At 40.0% G+C, this 14,395-nt stretch overlaps 1 protein-coding gene across 1 annotated transcript; it reads left to right on the forward strand.

Annotated features, from left to right (window-relative positions):
- On the forward strand, positions 11,424-13,057 carry LOC109836264 (NAC domain-containing protein 2-like). The gene is made up of 3 exons (XM_020404125.1): positions 11,424-11,715; positions 11,978-12,282; positions 12,407-13,057. Exons 1-3 carry the CDS (start codon positions 11,493-11,495, stop codon positions 13,055-13,057), a joined length of 1,179 nt encoding a protein of 392 aa, XP_020259714.1. The 5' UTR covers positions 11,424-11,492.

The following is a 14,395-nucleotide window of genomic DNA, read 5'->3' on the forward strand; positions in this document are numbered from 1 at the left end:
AACCCCCCCCCCCCCCCCCAAACAAAAAAATAATAATAAATATCTAAAGTTGCAACTCAATCTATCTGAAAACGCTGAATGAGTTAGTGGAAAATTAAATTAGCCCATTTAAAGTGTACCAAGTGTATTGTATTCACATTAGATACCATAATTTTATAATGTTATATGTTTATCTTTTTGGTAAATAGATACTTGTTGTCCCCCACCCCCCAAAAAAAAACCCAGCAAACACACACACACAAAACCCCCAACTCTAAGAAAAAATATTCTGAATCCACCAGTTCAGATTTCAAAAACAAGCTCTCCTCAAAGCGGGGGTAAAACTATGTACATCTGACTCTCTCCAGAGCCCACAATGGTGGAGCCTCGTGCACTGGGCCACTCTATGTCTTCTTGGAAGGAAGCAAGACTAATTCTTTAAGAAAATAGAAATAGGTATATTTCCTTCTACATTTCTACCAAGGAGAACTTGGTGATTTCAAAGAAGATACATACAAGCTATGATGATCAACTGATTACTGCTTTTACAGGAAGAGAGTGTTTTCAAGCACTTTAAAAAGATACAGGAAATCCCAAATTTGATGCATCAATGAGATTGTTATTTGCAAGATCCAAGAGTTGAAGCAAAACAAGTTTAGAGATCTGTTGAGGGATTACTAACATTGAACATGTTGGCCAGAGGATAAGAATCCTCCATGACGAAAACTTCTTGCCCAGACACGGAGTAATATTTCAAAGTTATGTATTGTCCTCGAAGTCCTGAACAACAAGTTTCTTCGCAGTTTTGTAGTCATGAAGGAACTTCTGCCATAAAATTGTCACCTCAAGTGCAGACAGTCAAGATAAGTAATCAAGCCTACTGAACTTGAATCTTTTTATTGCAAAATTCACCACTTTGAACCATTTCACATCCTACATTCAGGAAAATATCAAGATGGTTAATCTTTTGACAAATCTAAATATTCCACGAGTATAATTTACAGGAAGATGAAGGAATATTGCCATGAAAAGGGGATTGTCTAGTAAGTGGGCCTGAGCACTTGAGAGTTGAGAGCATGCACCTCAATTTTTTGGCGAGAAGGTCAAATGATGTGAGGTTAGTAGGGCCTCAATCTCAAGCTGAGATTTTGGACCAGCAAGCGAATTTTTTTCTATAAAGAAATCCAATTCTAACAAGTTGATAGAGTTTCCAATCTCAAGTGGAATTAGACCTGAAAAGTGTTGCTGAAAATGGTCAGATATTGCAGCCCCATTACCCATCCAATATGAGCATAAATCTCTAACATGGATTATGTTGTACTTAAAAGAAAATTAGTCCCCACAGTTTGAACAAAGCTGTTGGATCTCAGCAGAGAGCGAATTGCTTGAAGCTTCAAAGCCCCGCATTTGGGTTAGGTATGCAAAAGATTATAGTAAGCCACTGGTATGAATCATATGATTATTAAGGGACAGTTTGGTACGTTGAAGATTGGTGCGCCAGCTGAGTTCAACTTGTATGGTAGAGTTTTATCCAGATAGCTTATTATCAATCTGTTCCAGATTGCACAACTTGCCAAATGACCATACCCACCTACACCTAGTGAATTATTGTGCACTTCAAGTACTTGAAGAGTAAGCATCAAGCTGAACAGCAGTGACATTCCTTCAATGAGCTGGTCAAAGCGAATCATAATTTTTTCGGTGTTCACTTCAAGGTCCTTGAGATTTTTGGATTTGGCCAACTTCTGGTGTTTTCATCGACAAAAACAGTTTGCTATGATACAGACAGCGTAGAATGTTGAAGGATTTTTACGCAAATGAATTATAAGTTATGTGTAGTTAAAAAAAATCATCCAAGTATGATTAAGTTTGATGAAATTTACAGTGAGCAACTCTGATCGTATGGTAACAGACTGACAACTGCAAAATATTTTATGGATTTAACAATAAATGAGACATAATAAGCATGAAAGTAGTTACACCGTATGCGATACATAGCGGGTCACATTACGAATTCGGGGCACAATTCGCCACTTAGAAAATTTAGATTCGTTAGGGGTAGCTTGCTTTGCTATGCAAATTCGATTAGTGGTACGTTGTAAATTATTTTCGGGTGCGTTTAAAGTTTTTCAAAGTATATAGTAGAAAACTAGAAAGCTAATTATGAATTTTAATATTTTTTCCCATACAAAATACTTAAATATTTCTTTTTGATGGAGTTTGTTTCTTTGTTCTATTTTTTTCACATAGCTCGTTTTAGGATCATGGTTTTGCTTTACATTTAATTAACATACGTGTTTAGTTATAGTAAAACTATTAGCTCATATACTCTATTGTGTGTCTCTCTTCACTTAATTGCACACATTGCACTGCATCTTGCGCACGTGCACTTAAATAGACTTTGCATTTAGCGTGCCTGTAAGTGGTACGCCAATGTTGGAGAACCGGTTCGTGTATTGGAGGGAATCGGTTCACAAATATACTGAGAATCGGTTTGCAGAAACTGCACAATGGTTCGAGGGGGGGCCCGGGGAATCGAGCAACATAATATTGGTTCGAAAGAAAGTGTGTTAAAGGGATAGCTAACCATTTTGATCAACATATGAGGTGCCAAATTACAGATTTGAATACCAAACTTGAGGCTCTGCAGTAAATCAGACACTATGGTGGGGGCAACAACTTTATGATAGAACGTGCTTAGAAGAGAAAAACAGAGAACTAATATCTAGTATGAATTAAAATTTCATCAGAGATTAAATACTAATAGCAAGCGACAGATTTATCCATAGTATGGTTTAGTTTATTTCCAAACTGTGGACTCTGACCAGCAGCAAGAACTAATAATTACTCTACAGAACAGTTAGACCAATACAAGTTTAATTAGTTAGTAATCTAATGATTAAAATAGACTGCAAGTTAAAACCGACATTACATGAAGACAGATATAAATCTATTTCATACTCATACGGTATGAAAGAGGGGGGAAATACTAATAGCTACCTAGGAAGCAAGCGATTTTCCATCTACATTGGATTGTAGAAGAAAATTAGATAATATAATATAACATAACATAATTACTAGCATGAAGCTTTTCATCATGTTAGGATAACTCAATTAGATTACAATTTTCGACTCATCCTACCATAGAAATAAATAAATAAATAATTAATTAATTAACGTTAGACTTGGGCTTAGTACCCCTGTAGGGAGAAAAGCGGACAGGCTTCAACTTTTGGAAGTACTTGTGTATAAATCAAAATCATGGTAACCAAATGGCAAGTAGTGCTCCCAGTACATTTAATGGCTGAGATGGCCAAAATTGTTAATTCTTGCTCAAAAAGACGAGCAAGAAAACAAGAAATAGTGCTTTTCTCAAGGATTTACATAAAAGTTCTAGTTACAAGCCAAACAATATCGACAATAGTTTGTGGGAGAAATCCAATTAATGCATCAAACAATTGGGCATTTCTTTGCCTTCAACATGAAATAAAATTGAAATTTGCGGGAGAAATTACCTGATGAACAGATTGCAGCAGCCTCCATTTTTGTGCGCACGTGCAAAATTGGAGCCCTAATGCAACAATGTGGGGGGGAGTCCAATTGCAGCAACCAAATGATGGGTAGAATGACGATGGAAAATTCAACAAATTTAAGCTTTTCGAATTTTTAACCCAATTTCTATATTTTAGAGGAAAAAAACCCCAGACTTTGAGGAAGAGAGAAACGCGCCTCTTTCCTTCAAAAGTTCTCAGAAAACCCTAGATTGAGCATCGGCACACATTGCGTTTCTGGAGACGAAAGGATCAGGTTGGAATTAGTTCAAATATCTCATAAAACTGCGTAAATTCTAGGCTCCTAAAAATCGTGATTTTGAACTCACCCTTTAAACTCTGGGGGCTGTTTGGTTCACTGTTTTTGAGGAAAGCTATTGTTGAAAGCCTGTCAAAAGTGCTACTTTGTGGCAGGCTTTCAAGCAAAATTCTTTTTTTAGAGGCGTTTTTGTTTAAAGCCTGCAAAAAAAATGATACTTTGGAAGGCTTTCAAGAGAAATTTTTTTTTAACCAAATACATATTGCTCAACCCTCCAAAAGTGGTTGGGAGAGGAGGAATTTTCTTGAAATTTCAATATTGCTCACATTCCCTTCCTATCCCCTACTCTAAACAAACACATATTGTATTGTACCCTCTCATCCCCTCATTGTTTATACAAACACAAATAAATACATTTCACGCTTTTCCTTTCCACTCCCTCCCCTTGGATTTAAGTCAATCACCCCCTCCCTTCCCCTCCTTTGTGTCCAAATCGGCCCTAAGGTGTGCTTGACAATTCCAAAATTGGATAGGGTCTGAAATAATTTTGGCTTAACTAGGATAGAGCTGGTTAGTATGAGAATTAAGGTCTAAAAGAGAGTTTAGAGGCTAGAATTTGAGCTTGAAGAGAACTAGTTCAATTTTGGTCAAAACGATGTCAATCAGAGAGCTAGCTTCTGGACCAAGTTTGCTCTGGACCAAGATTGTCCCTGCTAAAATTAGCTTTGGGGAGTTGCCAAACACCCCCTTAGTTTTTGGCCATATATCATGTAAGGCTAATACTTCGTGAAGGGTGGATTTTAGAAAACTCCCCTCAACAATTGAGGGTGTCTCACAAAACTCACTTCAATTATTTTATTTGAGTAAACACTCCTTAAGTTTGGGGTTGCTGTTCAAAGTTACAAACAACCCTTGACAAATCTAAAAATTACAAGAGCTAGCCCCTTGTAAATCCAGAAGTACAAAGACCCCTTGAAAATTTTTAAATTGCAAAATCTCTCTAAAAATTCTAAAAACCACAAATCTCCCATTAAGATTCAAAAATTACAAATGAGTTTGTTTGTAATTTTTCATTTTTGAGGACTGTTCATAATTTTAGTGGTCTATTTATAATTTTTAAAATTTTCACAGGAACATCTATAATTTTTAGATCTTCGGAGATACGTTTGTAATTTTTAGATTTTTCAGGCAGAGGTATGCAATTTTATATTTTCAAGTTTTTTAATAATTTTTAGATTTTTTAAGTGGGTTATTACTTATTAGTAACATTTAGATTTTAGAGGGCTCTTTGTAATTTTTGATTTTTTATAATACAATTGTAAATTTTTATTTTGAAAGGGCTATTTGTGATTATTGGATTTTTTTGGGGGCCAGTTTGTAATTTTTAGATACTAAGTAGATATTTGCAATTTTCAGATTTTTTAAGGGGCTTCTCGCAATTTCATATTTTTAGGGAAACTTTTGTGGTTTTTGGATTTTCAGCGGCTCTATATATCTTTAGGCCACTATGTAGTTTTTAGAATTTTTAGGGCAAAAATTTCATGGTTTTCAAATTTGAGGGGTCAATCCACAAATAGGGATGATATGAGGGGTAACTATGGGAGAAAATGTTTCTATTTTATTATTGTTGACTTTGAGGGTACTTTCATCCATGCATGTAAAATTATGTGCTACGGGCTATTATGGGACTTAAGTGCAAAAAAAACAAAACATATTTGGGTTTTTCTAATTGTTAAAGTAAGAGAGAGATAATCTTGGGTAAATTTCCCTTGAATTGAATATTGAGTATGCACATATATTTATACAAGTAGAGGAATGTGAGGTTTGTTCTCCCAAGCAATGTGGGACTAAAACCCACTACAATACACTATTATCAAGAGCCCCCTTCAAACTCATATTGGATCAAACAAAGTGAGTTTGCGTACAAGAAACTGGAACCGATGAACAGGTAAGGCCTTTGTAAAGAAATCTGCAAGCTCGTCAGCGGATGAAGCATGAGGAAGTAGAATTGTCTTGTCCTTGATAACTTGGTGACGGACAAAATGAGCGTCGATCTCAATATGTTTGGTCCTTTCATGAAATACTGGATTATTAGCAATCTGGATGACACTCTTATTATCACAGTAGAGAGGAGTAGGAGTCGTCAATCTGGATGACACTCTTATTATCACAGTAGAGAGGAGTAGGAGTCGTAACAGAAATGCCGAAATCACTGAGAAGACGACGGAGATGAATAATCTCTTTAGCTGTTGTGGACACTGCACGATACTCTGCCTCAGTACTGGAAAGAGCAATAACATCTTGTTTCTTACTTCGTCAGGAAATAAGGGAATCACCAAGAAATATACAATAACCTGTGGTAGACTTTCTGGTAGTTGGATCACCAGCCCAATCAGCATCAGAATATGCACAAAGCTCTAACTTAGATGTAGCAGGAAACAAAAGTGAGCGAGTGCTAGTACCCCGGAGGTACCGAAGAATCCGTAATAAGACAGCATAGTGTACAGAACGTGGGGCACTAACAAATTGACTGACAATACCAACAGCATGAGAGATATCTGGTCGAGAGATGCACAAATAGACCAACTGACCAACAAGATGTCGATATCGGGTAGGATCAGATAGAGGCTCACCGTCAGTAGAGCAAAGTTTGACATTCTGCTGGAGTGGAGTATCGACAGTTGTATTATCAGTTAACTCAGCTTGATTTAGAATATCTGAGAGATACTTCTGTTGAGACAGTAATACACCCCGCGGGCCTTGAGAAATTTCTAGACCAAGGAAATACCGAAGAGATCCAAGATCCTTCATGTGGAACTGTTGTTGCAACTGAGATTTTGCGTATTGTATACCTATCATATCATCACCTGTAATGATCATATCATCTACATAGATGAGTAATAAAACTCTGCCGCGCGATGTAGTGCGAACAAACAGAGAAGCATCTTGATGACTTTCTATAAAGCCCGCTTTGAGCACGACATCGCGAAAACACTCAAACCAAGCGCGGGGTGCCTGCTTGAGACCATAAACAGCACTACGAAGGAGACATACATGTCCCAGAGGAATATTTGACCCTGGAGGTGGTTGCATATATACAGTCTCTCTGATAAAGAGCCATGAAAAAAAGTATTTTTAACATCCATCTGGTATAAGGGCCAACGATGAGCAGCAGCGACCGCAAGGAGAGTACGAACAGTGGGCATCTGAGCAACAGGAGCAAATGTCTCCTTATAATCAATAACTTGTTGCTGAGTAAAACCTCGAGCCACTAAACGAGCTTTTCGACGTTCAATGGTGCCATCAGGACGAAACTTGACCTTATAAACCCATGTACTGCCAACAAGAGAGATCTCAGGAGGACAGGGAACAACATCCCAGGTATGAGTTTGCTGAAAGGCTTGAAATTCCTCAGCCATAGTCTGTCGCCACTCTGGAATTTGAACTGCCTCTTGGAAGGACTTTGGCTCAACAATAGTATGAATGGCAGCAAGAAAGTTATGAAAGATAGGTGAATAAGAAGTAACAGAAGCATACCGGGCAGACATGACATGTGGGTGTTTGCCTCGACGAAGAGCAAGAGGAACCTCAGGCGGGGGAGATGCTGGCGCAGGTGCGTGGAGATCAACAGTATTTTTTGGAGTGAGAGTTGTGTCCACGGGATATGGATTAGATGGTGTAAGAGAAGACTCAGGTGAGGAAGAGTCAACAGAAGGAGAGGGAGAGATGTCAGGGAGATCTCGAAAGGAAAATTGAGGTGAAGAAGTGGGTGATGCAGTGGACGGGGAAGCATGATCGGTAGAGTGGAGGAAATTAAAGTCATCAGAAGTAGAATAATATGGAGAATCCTCTTCGAACTGAACATGACGAGATATATGAACTCGATGAGTTGCTGGATCATAACAACGATAACATCGATGTTCTGAACTAATTCCTAAATAAACACAAGAAACAGCTCTGAGAGATAATTTATCACGTTCGTGAGATGGCAGAAGAACAAAACATCGACAACCAAAAACGCGAACTAGATCATAACGAGGAGGGTGAGTATAAACACGACTATAAGGAGTAGCACCAGAAAGAGAGCTAGATGGAGTGATATTAATAGCATGAGTCGCGGTGAGAATAGCCTCAGCCCAAAAACGACGAGGAACAGAGTAAGAAATGAGCATTGATCGAGCAATATCGAGGATTTGACGATGTTTGCGTTCAGCAACACCATTTTGCTCATGAGTGTAGGGACATGACTGTTGAAAGATAGTCCCATGAGAGGACATGATAGAGCGCATGGCAGAGGATAGGTACTCTTTGGCACAATCAGAACGAAAAACTTTAATACGAGATTGCCATTGAGTGAAAATCATAGCAGTGAAGGCTTGATAAGCAGTAAGTACGTCAGAGCGATTCTTAAGTAGGTAAACCCATGTAAAACGAGAGAAATCGTCGATAAAGCTAACATAATATAAGTAGCCAGATGAAGAAGGCAAAGGAGCTGGCCCCCAAATATCAGAGTACTAAATCAAATAAGGAAGTGGATACAAATGTACTCATTTTAAATGGTAAAGCAGTGAATTTTGCCAATTTGCAACCAGTACATGACTCAATACTAGAAATGGTAAAGCAGTGAATTTTGCCAATTTGCAACCAGTACATGACTCAATACTAGAACTAGATGATACAGGACCAAGTATTCCAGACTGAATAAGACTCTCCAGCCTTAGAACTAGATGATACAGGACCAAGTATTCCAGACTGAATAAGACTCTCCAGCCTTTTATTAGACACATGACCAAATCGTCTATGCCATAAATTGGCAGGAAGCGAGGTAGAGGGTTTTGACGAACGAAGAGAAGCAACAAGAGAACGTGGACGTATAGACTCTGGAAGGTGAAGATATTCCAGAAAATATAGTTTGTGCCTCCTACGACCCGCCTCAACCGTCTTGCCCGTCTGTGGATCCTGCACAATACAAGTATCAGAAGAAAATGAGACAAACAAGCCCGCCATGCATAAAGAGCTAATAGAAATTAAATTCAAGCACAACTGAGGAGCCACATAGACAGGACCAAGTGTTAGACGACCAGATGGATTATTTTATGGGGTAATAGAGACATACTGAGTAATGGACAATGGTTTTCCAGCAGCTGTGTAGATAGGAGGAAGAGAGGATGAAGTAAAGACAGAGGATAAAAGTGAACCATTACAAGTCATATGAAAGGAACAACCAGAGTCAAAAATCCATAGATCATTCATACCAGAGACCGAAGGATTAGCTGAAGAACCAGCAAAATACATACAAGAGAGTTGTGCGGCGGATATAGAGGTGATATGTTGGAAAGCATCAAGTTGACGGCGAAGACTTTCAATAGCTTGAATAGTAGAGTCTGAAGTAGTAGAAGGTAAAGCATTGGCCAACAATCCTGGTGTACGAGAGGGTTGAGACTGAGGGGGTCCCCGACCACGACCAGTACCTGAGGAACGTAACTCAGGATGAAGCTTGAAGCATGTCTCAATACGGTGTTCTTCCTTCTTGCAATATTTGCAAGAGAGCTTAGATCGAGCCTGTGGAGAGGGAGCCTGTGGAGAAGCATGATTCATAACAGGAGCAGTGACAGGTAAAGACAAAACAGTCTCGAGTGAAGAGGTAGAAGTGTCTGTTGACAAATTGAGTCGTGCTGTCTGCTGCCGGGTCTCATAAGTAGTGAGAGCTCCCATAACTGAGGCCAAAGTCGAAAATTGAGGCTGATGAAGTAGTTGATCAGCCATAGTTGAATATTCAGGAAGGGACTGAAACAGTTGATGCATCTCATGCCGTTCGTACCAGGCTAGCCAGTCTTCATATGTGGAATTACGTCCAGGAAGTATGGAGCGTAACTCTGTCAATTGAGGCTGATGAAGTAGTTGATCAGCCATAGTTGAATATTCAGGAAGGGACCGAAACAGTTGATGCATCTCATGTCGTTCGTACCAGGCTAGCCAGTCTTCATATGTGGAATTACGTCCAGGAAGTATGGAGCGTAACTCTGTCCAAAAAGCTTGCATTTGTCCAAAATGAGACTGCAGAGATGAACTACCTTTGCATTGTAGAGCAATGCGTTGCAGAAGATATGCCTCCCGTGCACCCGAGCACTCAGTGAAACGCTCAGTGAGACGAGTCCATATGGCCCGAGCAGAGGGAAGCGAGCCAATCTCGACAGTAAGACCAGAGCCAACACAGCGAGTGAGATAATCCATAACACGAAATTCCTGCAATTGCCACTCTGAACTCTCCTTGACATAGAGAGCACGAGCAGTCTGAAGATCGACATCACCACTGCCAGAGGCAATAGTACTGGATGAAGCAACAGTGCTGATGGACGGTGGAACTGGTCCCGTACTGGTGAGATGATCAAGCAAACCAGCGCCACGCAAGGCATTGGTGACAATGGTGGACCACCCTGCCCAGTCACTTTGATCATTGAGGGGCAAAGGTGGTTTGGGAATCTTCTCTGAAGGAGCCATAACAGCAATCTTGAGACGTTAAGATGTCGAGATGGAAACGGCAATGCCGTTCGTTTGAGGCCGAGAGACGGCTTGAAACGACGATGTCGTTAATTTGAGACCGAGAGACGGTCTTGAAACGGTAATGCCGTTAAAATAGAACCCGAAGGTTAGAATAAAAACCCGAAGGTTTAAACGAGAACGCGAAACGCGTTAAGAGGCCGCAAAGCGACAAGGCCAAAATATCTGGTAGAAAAAAAAAACATTAAACGGCTGCAAAGCAATAAGGCCAAGATTTGGCAAAAGAACGCAGAAGCGTTAAAAAAATTTATTGGAAGGGAAATAGCCCTAGCTCTGATACCATGTTAAAGTAAGAGAGAGAATCTTGGGTAAATTTCCCTTGAATTGAATATTGAGTATGCACATATATTTATACAAGTAGAGGAGTGTGAGGTTTGTTCTCCCAAGCAATGTGGGACTAAAACCCACTACAATACACTATTATCAACACTAATATTTCCAAACTTATTTTGGGAGTTTACTGTGGGTTTAAACTTTTTAGGGGCTTTTACATAACATCAAAACTTACGGGGTCTAGCGTAATTTGTCCAACATAACTATATTCTGACAAGGTTTTTGTGCATAGTTTTCTATTCGTCTTAATAAAATAAAAAATATTGAAATGATCACATGAAACATAAACTACAACAATAAATGCTATAGAGGAGGAAACACAAAAGCAAAACTTCCATTAGGTCCCTTATCAGGTGGCCGACTCCAAAATTTTTGAGTAGATAAGGTTCTAACACGACCAAAATAACGTTTTAGAGCTGATAAACCACAACTCTTTTCAAATTACCAAAATAACGTTTTTGAGTAGATAAGGTTTTTGTGCCAAGTTTTACTAAAAATTAAAATTACTGATAAACCACAACTCTTTTCAAATTTATAATAATGCAGACTCCGAATTGAAGTGGGAAACTACTGCAAATATTACTAAATATATCAGTAGTTTAGATAAACTAAAATTAGTTCAAATATCCTCATAGTTTCAAAGAGATACAAACTTTAAATTGAGATAAACCCGAACTCCTCTCGAATTAATTCGTCCAACATCAAACCCTGCATTATTTAAGTCCTCCTGTTCAAGAAGAGTTGCGGATCGAAGACAGAATTCTCGACCCTTTGAAGGACCCGAGAACAATTTTCCTTCAGCCAGCATCATGGCCAATCAAGAAGACAGATTTTTATCACCTCTTGCAATTAGCTTCGACGGGGAAGAAGAGAGAGAGCCGGAAAGATTGCCGGTTGGTTTCAAGTTTCGTCCTACCGACGAAGAGCTCATACAAGATTATCTCAGGCCTAAGGTTCTCGGCGGTGAACTCCCCTGCGAAGGCATCATCGTCGATACCAACATATACCATCATGATCCAACGCAGCTTGCAGGTATATCTTGATCGAACTTTTTAACGTGAAGCTCTTTCATCTATTAGTTTCTGGCTACGTTACAGGAAACTTGCATGCATGCATCAAGAATCGCGTGCATGCATATATAATTTTAGGCCATAGGATTACTCTGCTCATCATGTTTGCTTTCTGTAGTTTACATATTCATAGCAAATTTATAGAGTTCTTGAAGAGTTTTTCTCTGGAAAAACAATGTCTTTGATACTGATACAGAGATTTTCGTGTTGGTGTTGTCTTGCAGAAACGTATGCTGATCATGAGAAAAGTTGGTATTTCTTTACCCCGAGGAATAGGAAGTATGAGAAAGGGAGTAGGCCAGACCGAGCAGCGTCTGGAGGATTTTGGAAGGCCACTGCAGCAGATATAGCGATCGAGAAAAAGGAAGGGGATCGAAAGATAAAACTCGGGGATAAGACAGCATTGGGGTTCTGGGAGACTAAGAAAAGTAGAGTCAGGAGTATCGATCGAGGGACGAAGACGGAGTGGTTGATGTACGAGTATAAGATCGAGGAGTCGAAGCAGCCTATCAAGAACGGCCACATGCTGGTAAGATTCTGAGTCTTTATTTAGGATTTTGATTTTCTTACATTGTTTTTTATCCTTAAATTATATCCTAAATTGGCACAAAAAAAATCATCGATATTTTAACCTGTGCACATGCTTATTGCAGTTGGATGACTATGTCCTGAGCAAAATATACCGCAGCTGCCGTAAAGGCTGGAAGAAAGCTGCACCTGTCGCAGTTAATCCGGATAACCTGCAGGAACAAATCCAGCAACCAAACAAAAGAGCTCGCCATCAACCTGAACCTGAACGTAAACCTGAACCCAATTTCGACCCGACCCAAATCCAGCCTGTACCAGACAACCTCTTTCTTCCGAACCCCGAAACAGTACAGGACGAGAATGCCTACATGTTTCAAAACCAATCGTTGCAAACTGCATTGTGGAACCCGAACCAACCACCAGATCCGCTCGATCACAATTTTGCTTCTAGTAGTGACGACAATTTCTTTCCGGACCTCCCAGATTTTGATTTTCCCTTAGATTTTGATCAACATGAACCCGCCAATTATCAATCAAACTCTCCTTTACCTCAAGGCTACAACGGAGAAAGCTCAATTCAGCCTGGCATGGCTAACTTCAACGTGGGCGTTCACGGTCAGGACTTTCAGCAGCTGCAGATCAATAACTACGGCGTCGCCAACTTCAATATCGGCGTTCACGGTCAGAACTCCCAGCAGCTGCAGTATAACTATGGCGACATTCATTCGCCCGCCCAATTTCTCGCCAGTACGAATCCCCAGCCTGCAGGATGTTGAAAAAGGTGTAGATCAAACTCACCTCCGGCGACGAAGAGCTCCGGCGAGCTCATGGATGTTGCAGGCGTGCGTGGGCGACGAACTTCAGGCGAAGTCGACGGAGAAACCCCAGGCGAACGCTGACCTGATCTTGGCGTTTTGGCGGCTCGAGCTCTGCGTTCGCCTCCCCCTTTCGACCTCTGCGTTCGTGCGAAGCTGGCGTCGAGCGACCTCTGCGTTCGTGCGAAGTTGGCGTCGAAGCGACCTCTGCGTTCGTGCGAAGCTGGCGTCGAAGCAATTGTGCGTTCGGCTCGAAGTTGGCGCTGGCGACAGGCTGTCGCCAGCCCTCTCCTCATCCGCCTATAAAAGAAAACCCCAGCCTAGGGTTTTTTTTTTGTCTCCGATTTTTCTTCCAGGCGGCGGCGGAAAAACCCCCAAATCGCAGCTGCGATTTTGTGTTTAAATCCCAACACTCAACAGTGGTTGAGGGGATTAAAGAAGAGAGAGAAATAGAGAATTAAAAGAGGGGTTTTAATTGTGGGGTATTTATTCTCAAGTGAGAATTGAAAGGGTTCATACCCTTTGATTATTAACACTGTAGCTACAGTGTTTATCAGAGAAATCTCAGTTTTGAGATACGCTCCTAAATTGTAATTTCTTGTTTAATTAATAAGAAATTATCTGTGTGGCTCCCGAGGACGTAGGCAGTTGCCGAACCTCGTAAATCTTGGTGTACTTTTTCTATACTGCGTTTCTGTTGCATTAGGGGTTTAGGCGTTAAATTCCCAACAAAAATTACCCCCATACTTTCGAAGGGGAGAGAGAGTGTGTGTATATTTTTATTTTAAAGAAAATTCCCTTTTTTCCGCTCGATGACCAAACCAAGCTCCTCCTCGTCGTCATCCTGCTACCTAATATTCTCCCAGAATCTCACTAGGTGTCCAATTTGGTTACCATATCACGAAATTTCAAATTTTGGGAATAATGTGGCTCCCAATGCGCAATCATGTCTAGTTTTAGCCCTGTTTTGCCTTTTGATGGAGTATTTCTCATCAATGTTCTTAATCTTAGGCAGTATCTACTGGGTTTGATTCATAGCATTAATTGTGTACTAAAATGACATCAATCGTTGGATTTATGCATGAATCCGAAAGTTTAACGATCAAATGGCTGACATCTCTCAAGTGCACATTTAATGTCGTATGTTTAATATGAGAAGTGAGTGAAAACACCGTATTTAACACAATGCTTGTTCTTTTAAAGTTTTAATAAACTTTCCTTCTTTGTGTGCACTGCTTTATACTTTGTTTTTCTTTTAATGAACGGGACAAGGTGTTTAGAAAATTTATTGACTAGTAT

Source organism: Asparagus officinalis, chromosome 4 (assembly GCF_001876935.1).
Source record: "Asparagus officinalis chromosome 4, Aspof.V1, whole genome shotgun sequence".
NCBI classification, from domain to species: domain Eukaryota; kingdom Viridiplantae; phylum Streptophyta; class Magnoliopsida; order Asparagales; family Asparagaceae; genus Asparagus; species Asparagus officinalis.

What these genes read in the sequence shown, in the direction of transcription:
- LOC109836264 (XM_020404125.1), top strand. Translation starts at nt 11,493, where the DNA reads ATGGCCAATCAAGAAGACAGATTTTTATCACCTCTTGCAATTAGCTTC. An exon ending in TGATCCAACGCAGCTTGCAG is followed by an intron (nt 11,716 to 11,977) that starts GTATATCTTGAT and finishes GTTGTCTTGCAG; the next exon opens with AAACGTATGCTGATCATGAG. An exon ending in TCAAGAACGGCCACATGCTG is followed by an intron (nt 12,283 to 12,406) that starts GTAAGATTCTGA and finishes TGCTTATTGCAG; the next exon opens with TTGGATGACTATGTCCTGAG.